Source organism: Chrysoperla carnea, chromosome 5, assembly GCF_905475395.1.
Source record: "Chrysoperla carnea chromosome 5, inChrCarn1.1, whole genome shotgun sequence".
NCBI lineage: Eukaryota > Metazoa > Arthropoda > Insecta > Neuroptera > Chrysopidae > Chrysoperla > Chrysoperla carnea.
The window spans coordinates 69,985,323-70,001,636 of NC_058341.1; the positions used below are offsets into that span (position 1 = coordinate 69,985,323).

Consider the following 16,314-nt stretch of genomic DNA (forward strand, 5'->3'; position numbering starts at 1 on the left):
TTAAAGTTTTCAGTATTGTTTTTGTTTGTCCGTTTAGTTGAAAACCGTCATAAGACTAATTAACCTTTTGACTTCTTGACTACTTTTGTATCATATATAGGATACATAAAAATGAATGAACGTTAAGTACCACTTTTTATTCTAGAAACTAAAAAAAAATTGTTTTGCTTGTTTTAGCTCTTTAATGACAAGCATAACTACTCCCAATTACAAAAACTTAAAAAAATGTTTGATAAGACCTGATTTTAAAATGTATCACATGGTTTATTATCAATTTAAAATGGTTTATAATCAATTTAAAAAGTTTGTATCATATATGATACAAACTTTATCAACGACTGTAGAAAAATCTCATTAGCCAGTAGTCATGAGGTTAAGAAATATTCTTTCTGCAAGTATTTTTTCCACCAGGGTGTATATGTATCTAGCAAAAATCGAATACGTTATTAGAAAGTTACTTTCCAGTATTCAAAATGGCGAATCCAATATAGTTTGGATAAATAAACAACGCGAACTAAAATTGTCAATAAAGAGTTTCTGAGATCGCAGGTTACAATTTGACACCCTAATCGAAAAATGGCATCGATAGGTTCATATACGCCCGGCAGTTTTAAATTCGCTTATCTGAATTCGGCGGCGCTGATTGTATCTCACGACCACGCGTATTGATCCTGCGCAACTTCATATATAATATGATGATAAGCGAACTTACAAGTGCCGGACGTAAATGGGCTCACTCAAAACTCGGAGTTAAGTCTCCTTCTCTTATCGTCTTCATGAGAATAAGCCATTTTGAATTTTCCAATTTTCGCAATTGTGATCAGTATGTTCGAAAACTAACGAGTCAAATTTTTGAATCATTTTCCTCATTTATATCCTTTGAAAATAACGTTCCAATAAAAATTTTTGTAGGAAGGCAGTCTTGAACCCACCAGTTTGAACTTTCCCAATTTTCACATCAGAACCGTGATCAGCGTTATAGAAACCTTATGAGTGGTAATTTTAGTTTATGTGCGCTGTTTAGTTTCTCTTCGTTTAAAATAGCAGTTTCCCTTTAAAAATCTTCACCATCGTCACCAAATCCACCAGTTTGAATTTGGAAAAGTGCACTTTCTAAGTTTATAGATTTCGAATGAGCATATTTTGAAAAAAAAAATTAAGTCGATTCACCAACCTGCCTCAAAATCTGTAGATTTTCATTACTTTGCTATTTTGACACGACTATTAACGTATAAATAAATTAAAATTCAAATACAATAATATCTAAATAAAAATACTGGAAAATTATTGTTGCAAACAATAAAACACCACAAGCTTTTAAAGCAAATCCTAAACTATTGTTATCTGAAATGTTTGAGAGTAGTCCTCTTGGACTGCTATCAAAATCAAAATTTCTACCAAATATACCAAATGTGAGTAAATAATTTTGTGGTTTGTTTAATTTATATACAATTGTATTCGTATCTTTCCGTTCCCAAGACCAAGACGATGATAATATTGGCATTATTGATGTATTTACTGTGTTTGGAAAATGTATTAAATTTTTCTTCTCTGGAAAATTTGCTCGAATTGTGATGTTTTCAAATGTAACTGGCCAATCAATTTTATTATAATCTGGAAATCTGTAATAAAAATTTAAGACAATCGATTACTTCAAAGAAATCCATCATTTCTCATCATTTTAGTTTTTATTCTTATTTTTGCAAGCGGTAATAATCAAGTCTGGTCTCTCATAGATATATAATATTTAACGGAAGTGTTGCAAACATAAACCAAACACATATAAAGACATACGACACCATCACAGTCATATACATATACACAAATCTGTTAACTCTATATAAAATGCATTAGGAACATATGTTCATTGATGTACGAGTTAGTTCCCAAAACTGCTACATCGTAACGCCACCAGTATCAGTGTCAAAACCACTGGCATTAATTAATTAATTACTTAATAACAAATTTTTTATTTCAACGCTCTCACGGGTAAACAGTGATGTTTATGAAAAAAATTTTTCAAACAACACTTGTTTATTTTTTTATAAGGAACATTTTTTAAGTTTAAACTTTTGTTCTGTCTCTAACGGTTTACAACGAGAATCGACATTCTTTTTTTAAGCCCTGAGCACGCTATAAAAATTCCAGCTTGATATCTCTTTTCGTTTTTGAGTTATCGTATCGACAGACGGATCGACGGACAGTCATTCAAACGGACAACCGGAAATGAATTACGTGAACACCTATACCAAAATTTTGTTCGTAGCATCAATATTATTAAGCGCACAAACGGAACGAAACTTAGTATATCTTGATATATTTCATATATACATGGTATAAAAATTATAAAATATAAGGTCCTAAATTTTTATGAAAAAATATATAATTATATACGTAAAAAAATTATATAACAACACAAACTACTAGAGTAGGATAATATTATTTAAAAAGTAGGAAAACTATCGCAATTATAAACGACAAGCGGAGTAAATATGGTACAACTCATTAAAAATAATGAAGTAGGTATCTTTTGTCTTTTCATTCAATGAATAAGTCAGGTTAGTATAACAGTATGATTTACATTTTAGCCTTAAAATTCAATCCTTTATATGTATATGGAATTTTAACGTAGAGATATGAAGATAGAGAACGCTAGCCTGTAAGTAGATGCGATATGCAAAGCGAGAGAGAAGAGAAGAGAGAAGAAAGAGAAGACGTGTCAGTACGTTCCCCTGTGTCGTTGTCTAATAAATACACTTATATTTGCTAATACATATAATAGGTACATATGATGATGACAAGGACACAGGGAAACTGATTGAGAGTCTTCTCTCTCATTCATCATATCGCATTCACTTACAGGCTAGTAGATTCCTCGCGCTCTCTGTGTATAATATTCTATGGATTTTAGTGTTAAGAAAGCTCTATCTAGGGATAGAAATAGAACTAATATTGTTAGCTATCACCAAAGAGGCTTATATACAGGGCGTTCTGTTATTAACTGCAGATCGTTGGCCTACAGAATAAGCTCATAAAGACGAACAAAAAAACTCTTTACCAAATTTCGATCTGAGGCCAGATACGGGAGATGTGCCTATGGGAAAATAGAAAGATTTTTGAATTCACAAACCTATCAAATTCATTAAATTAGTAGGTGTCACTTAGAGGTGACTATCATAAAACAATAATTGATTTAATTGGGTAGTGAATATTAAAAAAAATATTTTGTTGTTATTATTTATAAAGAAAACTGAAATATAAATCACCAATAGCCAGTTAGATGTGGGAGGTATCAAATTATATATTAATATAGGTACGGGGCAGGGGGGAATAAATAGTGTAATACAGAACACAAAATCTTAAACATTGTATTACTTTACAACTTCAACACACAACATACATACTTTGGTTTGTATCGGTGTATGTGTATCTCAGCATATATTTATCAAAACGGACAATTGTCCGTCTTGCGAAATATATGCCTAACTTATGTGATATTCGCACGATTAGTTGCGTACAACATTTAATTTACCAAGAAACGTAGTGTAGGTTTTAATGGGTTAGTTTTTATAATAACAAAAGTAGCCAAATAGTTTTTTTGTAATAATTTTGCATTTAGAGACGCCTTCCACTATGATAAAACACACCCTCTCTTTAAGTAGTGTTTTATTGGTTTCATTTAAAATGTTATTGAACTGTGATTCGCTAAAGATATACTAATTTATTTTGTTAATTATCTCGCAAAGTAGGCCTCATATCCAAAAGTGGAAAATAACTTTTTCCTTCGTCTTTATGAGCTTATTTTACAGGATAACGATCTGCAGTCAATAACAGAACGCCCTGTATAACATAGAGGCTTAAAAGCATTGGATACGCAATAAGATAATTATTGATCGCTTAAAAAAAGATCGAAGAAAGGGACCGCTTTCCCTCTTTGTCTCACAGCAGACAAAGCGAAAATATTTTGAATTATTGATTAAACACGTGCATGTATGGTATTTCATAAAAGTAATATAAGACAAACGAAGACAGCTATACGCGTATTTTCTTGTAGGTCTCTCTCTATAACAATCAACCGTTTGGATAGCCACATTACGGTTCTATGTTATTACTTCTATGGCTATCACAGACACACAATATTTTATGGAAGTGTTGTTTACAGTGGTATATATTGATTGCATACCATGCATACATTACATGTGTAAAATAAGTTGTAATAATTTTTAACAAGAAAAAATTTTGCTAAAGAATTAAATAAAACATTAAAACAATTGATTTTATTTTAATTTGGATCACTATGTCGTTTAAATATCGTTGTGGCGTGCCAATGTGCCAAATTCCGATTTAAGTTTTCATAAATTCCCAATTAAGTGTAGTGAGGAAGTAACATCTGGAGTATAATCCCTAACAGAAGGCAAGTTTGAATAAAAAACTTAAAATTTCGAAAATAAGTGAGTGTACTGGAAACACGGTGCGCCTTCCTTTAAAAAAGGGTAGAATTTTAAAATACAAATTGTAAGAGCAAATATTCACATCACGTTAAAATCGTGAAATGGAGCAAGTGTCTTTTGTCTTTTAATTCAATGAAAAAATCATCTGAGCCTAACATTTAGTTCACATTTTTTTTTCACAACTATAGAATGTAGAAATGTAAAGGAACAAAATCTCTTATGGTTGTTTGACTAAAAACAATGTCCAAAAAATACTATTAAATAAAGCGGCTAGAATGGCGCTTGTGTAGCAAAAGAGTGTTTGATGTGAACTTCTCTGTCCTTCTCTAATAACTTATTTAGTATCTACCCCAGTCTTATTACTTTGAGCACTTGTTTTAAATTTGCTACAGCAGCGCCATCCCGACGTCATTATTGATTAATGATTACCTTAATCCACAAGAACTGGTATTATTTGTAGTACAAGCAACAATTCCACATGATTGTATTCCACCATCAGCCATGCCACTAAACGATCGAACTCCGTCCCGTATTACAAATTGATACTTATAATTAGTCGAATTTAAATTCATAAGCGTCGTATTTCGACTTAGGCTAACATTAAATTCACAACAAACAGTATTTTGGCAAACTGTCTCATGAATTCTATCTTTATTTAATTGCAACGGCATAAAACTATAATTATTCATTTGATACGGAACCATTTGTATTGAAATTGATTCGTTGTTATTAGCAGGTGGATGTTTATTTTCGTATAAAATGGATTCTCCAAATTTAGGATAAATTTTATACGTATATTTTGAATTTGGAAGATAACGATTATCTTTTGATACTTCTGAAATAATCAATGTCGATTCTTCTTTTCCTGTTGCATAATAAACATTGTTCTTTGTACGGGCTTGATAAATTCCAGAACCAGTTGATCCAAATTTAGGATAATTTACATTTGAGGCTAACAGAGTTGCATTATTTACGTACGCCCATCCTTCTTGAATTTGTAAGGCTGAAACAAATATATCAGAATCACTACCAATGAAGGGAATTTCTATTTAAGATTAATTAAAACTAAAATTATTATTTTTAATCTTATTATCTGTTAGTGTATTAAATGTTTGAAGACGAAACCTAAATATCAATAAGTGAAAACAAACAATTGACTGAGTTAATTGTTGAAATACCATGTATAGACAGTGTTGATGACGCAATCGTTTGTTTTTTGACGTCACGTTAATAAAAAAAAGATATCCACTTTTAAATAGCTACACACACACTGATATTCCCATAGTAATGCATACTATAAAATTTGCACCTAATAAGCACCCTCGTGGGTAAACAGTAATGTTTACAAAAAAAATTTTCAAACAAAAATTGTTTATTTTTTTATAAAGAACATTTTTTACATTTAAACTTTTGCTCTATCTCTAACGGTTTACAAGATGGGTCCTACGGACCCAAGACCCAATTGACCCATGTTGCTCATTTACGAACTTGACCTCAGTTTTTAGGTCCTGAGTACGCTATAAAAATTTCATCTTGATATCTCTTTTCGTTTTTGAGTTATCGTGTCCACAGACGGACGGACGGACGGGCAACCGAAAATGGACTAATTAGGTGATTCTATGAACACCTATACCAAAATTTTTTTCGTAGCATGAATATTTTTAGGCGTTACAAACTTTGGTATAACAATCTGTTCGATTAAGTAAGAATATTTATATTATCTCAGGAAAAACTGGATTACATTTCAGGATATCTCCGATGATTTCTTTCGATAAAAGAAGGTAAAACTGAGATCATAATAGATCTAGTTATATCTTAGTAGATGTACCTGTACTCGTTCGTTTGTGTAGATCTGCTTACATCACAATTGATGTATAGTAGTTCATTTGTGTACATCAGAGTACATCAACACATAAGCGAACACCACTGTTGGTCTACATTGATGTATGTACACTCACTGTCAGAAAAAGTGCCACAGTTAAAACCATTCTAAGCGTACGCATCATATGTTATGTTATAATAGTAACACTTAGAATGTTTTAAAACGAGCATTTTTTGTGACATTGAGTATACGTTGATGTAGTATATTAAAACTGTTGATATAAATGTAGACCAACACTTATGTACGTCGATGTACTCTGATGTACACAAATGAACTACTATACATTTAAGGTTCATAAAATGACTCCATTAAATTTTGACAACAAAAAATATCGAAAACAGTGAGGTTTGGTAAAAATTGTCACGAGTCAAAAAATACCTAAAATCGTAAAAAATATAATATCTAATTGTTTTCGAATGAAATTTTTGACCGGAACCACAAAATAATCTTTATTTTCCACAATAACGAGTTTTCGACGAAAATCCTAATTTTATTTTTTCAAATGCTTATATCTGAAAACGGTGAGAATCGGTAAAAAATGCCAATTATTAAAAAATGCTAGTAATTGTTCATAATATCAAAGATATTAAAGAATGTGGTGTCCAGAAGAAGGGTAGGTACTTCTGTCTCACTCTCTGGCAGTAAATCGAATAAGCAGAAGTTTGAATGGTTTTGACTGTTAGACTGTTATTTCGGTTTTATTTCCCCGATTAAGATGCGGCTTTAATATATCACTTAAATTAACTGCGGATCACTTTACCTTGAGGAATCAAGGTAATCAATCTCTCCTATATGCCTTATAATTTAGAATATAAATTAATTAAAATATACAAGGGAGATAACATAATACTTTTTTTAATTAAAAATTCAAAAACTTACCTGTTAAAAATGGAAGTTCTGACATCCATCTTGTTGGAAATACAACATGTCTGATATTATAATTTTTAACTAACATTAGCGTTGGTTTGTCGAATAGAATGTCAAAACAAGTGAACAATCCAAATCTGACATTAAAATCGGTGTTGAATGTAGAAATCGTCGGAACAATTGTTGTATTAAACAAAAATTCTCCAAATAGATTATGCTTGCGATATCTAAAATTTAATATAGCTTTCAGGAACAGTGTTTTTAAAGAGTTTATAAAAAATAAAAAATAAAAAAGTATCTTTATTCAGATATTTAGTATAAGCAAAAGTGTTTACTATTTAAAATAATTATCCTGCCCGGTTTTTCAACGGGAAAACGGAATATTTTGGAGAAAAATAATAATTTTAAAGAAAAAAATTCGGAATAAATATTAGTGTAAGAATATAATAGAAATTCTGAAATGTTTTAAATTTTTCTCTGATTAATTCTGAAAAAATTTTCTAGAAGAGTCAAAAAACTTGTAATAATGCAGTCTTCGAACTGCTTAATAAGTTTTACATAAATCTTTTTAGATTTTTCCAGAGGGTTTTAGAATCTTTTAGACTTACTCATTCTTTTAAAATTGTTTTTCCTGCAAGGCTAAATTAGACTATTGGCAGAAAATATTTCTGACTGACAATTTTAATTTTCTCGTATATATCGCTCTGCTCTCCTCTTGTTATTGAACTCAATGTGAATTTTGGTTTAAAATTTAGCCCTTTTTATGTTTAAGGCAGTATCTAAGTCAAGTCAAGTCAATTATAATTTTTTTTAATTATATAATTTTTCCTGTAATATGTGTTTATAATTTATAGGTTAAACGTAATGGCTACTTTTAGGAATAAAAAAATGTATTTATATGAATTAAGGAAGGGTCGATTTATAAAACTATTTTAACTGAACTAAAATTTCGAATTATATATATCCCGTGAAATATGCTTGTTGACGGAAAAATAGAAACAAACGCCATGTTAAAAAAAAATTGATTTGAAAAGAACTTTTTTAATGTTGAAACGCGCGAGTATACTTTTTTGGCCCATTTTTTTGGGTATTTGCAGAATATTGATGTTTTATTGAAGTTTTGGAGGGTAAACTATCCCGGAGGGGAGGGGGTATATCGAAATCGTGATTAGAAATCCTTAAAGCTTTCGACTTGCTGTTTTGTACCTGTGGGGGCGAATTACCCCAATATGGGTAATATATCGGATTCTGGCTCAGAATCGTGATCAACGACTCCGAAAATCCCTGAGTATAGTTTTTTTAATTATTTTGTTAAATATTTTCAAAGTTTTAAATTTTTCAAAAATCACCCCAATAATGGATTCCAATAGTTGGCTTAGATGAAATAGTATTTTGACGCTCAAAGCGAGCGTATGATCTTTTCAATAAATTTAAAAAAATAGTAGTTAACCTTGATACTGCCATACTACCTTAATACTTCATCTGTGTAGTCTGAAGTCATCAGCTCTCTAGTCTCTTGTGATTAATTAAACGCAATGCATTTCTAACTTGTTGTGGAAATTGCCTAATTTCTACATACATACCTTGCGATAACTGTTCCATTTCTATCAAAAGCTACATTTGTGTTAAAAAAGTATAATTTATCTGAGCCACAATCGCGAGTATCATTTAACTCTTTTTGTGTGATATTGTTACAATCAAATTTTTCATTAATATTAGCTACGATATACATTTCATACTGTTTCGCTAAGCACGATAAATTTTTCAATACCTGTAAAAAAACATGTCAAAATAATTTATGTATTGCAAATTTTATATCTTGAAAACAATTTAAAAAAAATATAGTTTATTGTTTATATTGATAGCATTATCAACTTTCTTTAACTTTCCTCTGATATCGAAATGCATGTGTGTGTGCCTGACTGTAAAATTTGGGAACCCGGAAAAATGAATAAATAAGTCAGGAAAACTCCAAATAATCTCCTGACTAATTTGTTATATTCCTTAAGAGAAGTATTACATATTTAAATATGATAAAACGTGCAGTAATTTATTTTTGAAAATCTGAAATGTTTTAAATTATATTCTGATTAATTCTGAATAAGTTTTCTCGAAAAGTCCAAAACATTGTAATGATGCAATCTTCAAAATTTTTAAAAGTGTTACATAGATCTTTTCAGACTTATTCATCTTTCTATAATTGTTTTTCAGAACACTGCACGACTAAATTAGGCTACTGGTAGAAAATATTTCCGCCAGGAAGCTATCCAGCAAATTCAAAATGGTTAAATATAGAAATATTGGTCTTACAAATACGTGCAATAACTCGTTGGATTCGGAATGATGAATCCAAATTTTAAATTAATATTTATAATTTTACAAAAATTATGTAGTGTGACGGACGTACTCATTTATGTCACCACTACAACAATTTAAAAATAAAGCAAAAAAACCTATTTTCGGCGTTAAGTTCCGAGAGAGAAGATTTTTTATTGGAAATTTCTTCCTCTTTAAGAAACTTTTTTTTTAAATTTCTTGAACAATAATATTTTATGAAATATTGAAGAAAACAGAAATACCATTTATTCATCTTTAATTGTTTATAACTTTTCAAATTTTTTTATCTGATGAAAAACGAGCTATCACATGTATTTTTAAGACCATTATATCTACACTGAAAAAAATTAAAATAATGACAACCTCATTCCGAAATAAGCCGTTTCATATTAAAATAAAGTAAAAATATTTTCAATTTCCTAATGTTATGAACAAGTACAGCTAAATATTTGTATTTACAATAAAATGGGATTGAATTTAAAATATTGATACAAAATCACTGAAGGTAAATATACAAAATCGTTACTTCAATGAAAGAGATTGATTTCAGTTAAAAGTCATGTATTTTATTGAGGGAAAATAAAATTGTACTTAATTGGAATATATAATTGTGCAAATAAAGCAAATCGATGAATTAAAAGAAAATTTCTTTGCATTTGCTTTAAATAGTGGATTTGGTTATTATGATCACATATCTATCATGCCTAGTCCATACCTGATTGTGTCAACTACATGAAAATTGTTGTTAATAACTTACAGAAAGTTTGAAATAAACTTATTGATCATTTTTATAATATGTACCATATTTTTTGATATTATATAAATAACAAGCATCGGTAGCGCAGTTGCATAAGCGGTGGACTCAGGACACTAAAATCAACAGTTATCCATTTGTCGCTGGTTGAAATCCGATTCGAAGAAACAATTTTTTTGTAAATAAATCTGTTAGCAGGTATAAAACTTTTATTTTTTTTTTAAATAAATGTTTTATATACCTGCTCATGTAGTTGTGACAATCATATAAGTATTTTTTTATAATACTTATAGGTGGTAGTACCAATCAAAAAAAGATTGTTTAAAACTATGTTGCATTTCAATATTTGAAATTTGTTAAACAATATACTACTTTCATACAAACAACTCATGCGTTTGTGTCAACTTCACCACTCAATCCCGTACGGTAGTTGTACCACATTCTTGGCACCATTCTCCATATTTGATCTCGCGATGAGGTTGGTATTAATAATTTTTGTTCAGTGAATATTTCACCAAAACTGAATTCTTAAATAAGATATGGAATACTTACGCTAGAAAAATTATTATAATAACATGGACTAATTTTCTGAACTGGATTTGGAACGTACGATGAAAAATTAGTTAGGACTTTTCGATTTGGAATATTTGTATTACCATATATTCCCTGTTCAGGGAATACTAATATATCCACTCCCTAAATTAAATCAGATATTTTATATAAATATTTCCAATTTACATGAGCTTTAAAACCCACCAATTTCTTAGCATCATCTGCAACCGAATTGTATTTTTTTAAGTTATACTCCACGGATCTCGATTGATCATCCAAATGGTGTTCGTAAACTCCAGCAATATATGTTGAATACACCTAAAATAATTTAATCCATATTCAATCCAATTTTTATGTCCTACCTACGTTTTTGTAATAAATCAGGAGTATTTTAAATTGAAGGCTAAGTTTGTTACGGTTAGAAATATTGATGGTACAAATAAAATTTTTAAATGAGCAACGTAGGTCTATAGGGCCATGGGTAAAACCGTGCGTATCATAAAAGATAGTATAAATTATAAAAGCAAAAAATTTTCTTCTTGAAAAAACAACTTTTGTTTGAATCATTTTCTATGAAATCATTATTTTCCCGAAAGGTTGAAATTTGTGGATAAAACTTATTATTGATAACTGGGAGTTACAGCTCGTCAACTGGCAATAATAATTAGTACTGATTAAAATCAGAAGAAGACTCGAATTCAATAGTTACAATTTCGACTACCAGATGGCAATACTTGTATTTACCACTTTTTTAAGGCCAATATAAATTCAAATCAGATAAATCCCTCCAACTGGCGATAAAAATTTGTACTGTTAAACAGGAAGTGGACCGTTTTTGTTCCAGTTTAGACCACCTGATTACTTACCATTTATCGATAGTTTAGTCATACAATTGAAAAAGGGGCTAGTAAAAGTTTTAGAATCTTTTCATATTAGTTTTGGGCAAAAGATCTTTTTCCTCTATTTCGACCCTGCTGAGCCCGAATCTACAGGTTGCCCAACCAAAATTTCGACCAGAAGTGAGATATTCAAAAAGTGGTAGCCAAGATGGTGGCAAAACCCGAAATCGCCGCTGTAATGAACTCGAGAAACACTAAAATACAAAAAAATTATAGGTTGGGATTTTTCAAGTCGGCGACTAAGATTTCAAAAATTCACTCTAAAACAACATTTGAACTCAACTTTTAATTTAAGTACAAAATATAATACATAGTTGGTGAAACAAAAACGAAAAATTACAAAAGCTTACAGAAAAATTACTAGTGTGTCTCTCCAGAATTGAGACAGGTGCGTTTTTAGGGAGCACACAGTTTTACACACGGCACATTTGCTTTCTTATAGCTGCCTTTCTTCGTGTTACAAAGGCTCTTACCCAGAAGTTTACAGTTTTCGAAGAAAAGCTTCCAGGTGCCTATTTTTGTAATAGATTCAAATTTGGATGTGTCATAAAATCTTACTAGATGATTTTCAGGTAAAAGTCATGCACTGGAATGTATTTTGTATCCCGTGCAGTGCCGTTCATAACCCACAGATGCGATCACTTCATTTTGGCCTAGTGATGGGCAAGAAGAAGCACTACATCAGTGTGTCTAGTCATCACAACAATATTTTTAACTGTACAATCGACTACATGAAGATTCATAGGGTATCAGCTTTCTCGTGTGACACTCTAAGCAAATCAACAATGCGAGTTCGATCGGTGTCACGTTCTAGTATTCTATCGGACAAATACCTACATAAGTCCGTCTTTTTCTCCCAAAGAAATAAAAAGCTACTCCTGTTCTTCGGCAACGTTAGAATGAGTGGTTTCGCTTTGTACTGCAACAAAATACAACGTGAACTTCATTATACTTAAATCCATGACTCAATTTTCTTTATATAAAGCATTCAAGTCACCAAACACTTCAGCAATTTAATTTTCTAAGCAGGTTAATCCTGGCGTTACGAGCACAGATGAAGCTCGAACTATTTTATTTGGAGCTGTAAGCATACTAGAGTCACTCTCTCCTAGATCACACCGCTTGAGACACTGATGTAGTGCTTCTTCTTGCCCAACACTTTGCCAAAATGAGGTGCATGCATGAAATTTACATCTTGAATATCTCACTTTCGGTCGGGATTTCAATTGGGCAGCCGGTAGATTCGAATTCAGCAGGGTCGAAATAGGGAGTAAAGAACTTTTGCAAAAAAGTAATATGAAATGCTTTTAAAATTCGATTTTCTGATCTTTTGACTGGATTATCTCCAATCCAAGAAACAAACCATAGAAGGTTACAATTTTGCAGGAAGTTTCAAATATTGGGTCTATTGATCTCATACGAAACCTATTCGACAATATTAAGGAGTATCAAAGAGGTCAATTACTATCATTTTTTTAATAATGCAGTATGATGCTCTTTATGTCTTTCTGATTAATATTTCTAACAAAAAAAAAATCTATTGATACATTTTTAGGTAACAACTTTTTGATATCAAAAAATCGTGTAAAAAGTTATTCTCTGTATGACTAACGCCAAAATAATGGCCAACCAACGAGATATTTAGGCGTATAGATTAAAATGACCCACCCAGTATATTTGAAGGCAACTACTACACATCGAATTCACATTCAAGCATATAAGAAGAGTTGTTATGGATGTTAATGTGTAAAACAAAGAAAACAGAATAGCAGTGTTGTATAGTTTTTAACCGACTTCAAACAAAAACGGAGGAGGTTATCAATTCGACTGTATTTTTTTTAATTAAAAATATTTGAATCAAATGTAAATAATTTTTCGAAAATTAATTTTTGTCTCAATCTTCTGCTACCAGAGATTAAAATTGCAAATTATGAGTAAACCATTTGAGAATAATCGATGTTTATGAAGCAGCTTTTTTGTAGTAAGCAGTTAACTTCATCTAAAATCCTTGCTTAAAATTCTTTACTTCCATGGGCGTAAAAATTTGGGTGTTTTAGCTACCAAAAACCCCATATTTTACGCCCGTGAAGTGATATTACAGTGTCACCATACCAAATTTTATCCAAATTGTGCTATCCATTCTAAAGTTATGGACGAAAAACGATTTCAAACTTTTTTACTAGGGCATGTTGGGGAACTAGTTGTACTTTGGACAGAGTTGTACTTGGAACAATCATATTTCGTTCAAAAAGCCCTCGCTTTTGAGAACCGTTCTCTAAGGTATTTGAAACGTCATCTATCTTCATTAACATGAAGTTTGTTGTGATTCGCCAGCACCGTGTGAGCACTATTAAAAAAAGGTAATTTATTTTTTTACACTCAAAAAGTATGCTTTTTGGACTTTACTTTATGCCAATTCATGATCAAAGTGATTCATGTTTGTGTATCTAATAGTATCTTATCTTAGTATATTTATACCATGTATATATGAAATATACATAGTATCATAAGTTTTTATACCATGTATAACAGATAAGTCCCCGGTCTGACACATAGATGGCGTCGCTAGTATTAAATGCATATTATTTTTATATAGTACCAACCTTCAAATGATTCGTGTCAAAATTTGACGTCTGTAAGTCAATTAGTTTGTGAGATAGAGCGTCTTTTGTGAAGCAACTTTTGTTATTGTGAAAAAAATGGAATTTCGTGTTTTGATAAAATACTGTTTTCTGAAGGGAAAAAATACAGAGTCCGGAAACTCATTATCAAGCCAAGTTTTTGCTTCCACTGTATTTTTTCCCTTCAGAAAACAGTATTTTATCAAAACACGAAATTCCTTTTTTTCCATTTTTTTCACAATAACAAAAGTTTTATACCATGTATATATGAAATATACATAGTATATTAAGTTTAGTCCCAAGTTTGTAACGCTTAAAAAATGATACTAGGAAAAAAATTTTGTCATAGGTGTTCATAAAATCACCTAATCAGTCCATTTTCGGTTGTCCGTCCGTCCGTCTGTGGACACGATAACTCAAAAACGAAAAAAGATATCGAGCTGAAATTTTTACAGCGTACTCAGGACGTAAAAAGTGAGGTCAAGTTCGTAAATGAGCATCATAGGTCAATTGGGTCTTGGGTCCGTAGGACCCATCTTGTAAACCGTAAGAGATAGAACAATAGTTTAAATGTAAAAGTCCTTATCAAAAATTAAACAACTTTTGTTTGAAACATTTTTTCGTAAACATCACTGTTTACCCGTGAGGGCGCCAATTAAGCGGAAATTTTATAGTATGTACTATACTTGATTATCAGTTATGTATGTTTCACATGTTTGTATGTGTAATGTGATAAAGAAATCAACACTGACTATGCATGGTATTTCAACAATTAACTCAGTCAATTGTTTCTTTCACTTGTTTAATGATCTATTTTTGTTAATCCTGCGATTTCAATGAATGTTTTGATAGAATTTGTATTAAGGGATACGAAAATAAATAAATTTCAACAGAAAATTAAAAAATTAAAGTTAATAAAAGTATTTATCTCAATTTGAAGCTGGCCTATCCAAAGTGCAACAGACACGGTCCAAAGTACATCTGGTTTGTTGTACCTAGAATAGTTTTCTCTGTTTTTTTCAAGTGGCTAGTAGTCCCGGGTTTTTGAAAATATACACAGTTTTATGAATGAATCATGTAGTTAATTAATTGATCTTTACATACATGCAAACTAGGCAGATGTAAATAGCGCAATAATTTTTTTATTAAATAAAAATTTCAAAAACTGGCCTAGGTACAACCGGTTCCCTTTAGCTAAATCGACTTATTTTGATCTAAGCTTTATGTAATAGAGCGTTGTAAAGGAAACAGGAATGTGTTTATTGGGATTATCGTCTTCAGTGGTTTGAGCTTTTCTTTAAAAAATAGCTAATATTATTTTGGGTATCAAAAACACATCGCAGAGTGTTTATTTAGTGTAAAAGATTGTTTCCAGTCGGTCTATCAACAAAGATACAATTGATTTGATTTTTATAATCACTAATAATAACATTGTACATACCTGTAGATAAAAACATGACAAACAAATCAAAATTAATAAATTATTAAAATCCATAATTACTCTAAACATGTATTCGCGTTTTTTACTTTTGGTAACAATTATCTTAAACTCTATAATGAATGTTTCTTAAATTTTCATTTCAATAAAATAATTATCCTTTGTGTGTAGACCGCTAAGTATTATGTCTTTGTGACGATTAATAACATTTTAAGATTAAAATTAATGATTTTATGATTACAAATGATAGCAGTTTTGTAGTAAGTTTTATAATATAATATTATTTGCTAAGACTAATAATAACAGAACAGATAAGACGATATTTATATATGTGTATGTATATATTATTATATCCGAATGACTTGGTACTTTTATTGAAGATATTATTAATTAAACAAAGGACTTGTGTAGGTAATTAATAAAAATATTATTAATAATACATCAATAAATACATAACATTCGTGTAATCGCATAATAAATCATGAATGAAAAAAGTGAATTTTTTATGAATTT

General features: G+C 30.5%; 1 protein-coding gene across 1 annotated transcript; it reads right to left on the reverse strand.

Annotated features, from left to right (window-relative positions):
• Positions 1–313: 313 nt before the first annotated feature.
• LOC123301450 (vanin-like protein 2) lies at positions 314–15,982 on the reverse strand. Its single transcript, XM_044884188.1, has 7 exons — positions 15,805–15,982; positions 11,048–11,161; positions 10,844–10,987; positions 8,784–8,971; positions 7,213–7,427; positions 4,881–5,454; positions 314–1,622 (listed from the first exon to the last, which is right to left on the reverse strand). The coding sequence occupies exons 1-7, from the start codon at positions 15,871–15,873 to the stop codon at positions 1,241–1,243; spliced, it is 1,686 nt and encodes a 561-aa protein (XP_044740123.1). The 5' UTR covers positions 15,874–15,982; the 3' UTR covers positions 314–1,240.
• Positions 15,983–16,314: the final 332 nt, after the last annotated feature.

Coding starts and splice junctions, on each gene's coding strand:
- LOC123301450 (XM_044884188.1), bottom strand. CDS start 15,873: ATGTTTAGAGTAATTATGGATTTTAATAATTTATTAATTTTGATTTGT. Junction 11,162..15,804: donor TGTCATGTTTTTATCTACAG/GTATGTACAATG, acceptor AAATTATTTTAG/GTGTATTCAACATATATTGC. Junction 1,623..4,880: donor ACCAGTTCTTGTGGATTAAG/GTAATCATTAAT, acceptor TTTTTATTACAG/ATTTCCAGATTATAATAAAA.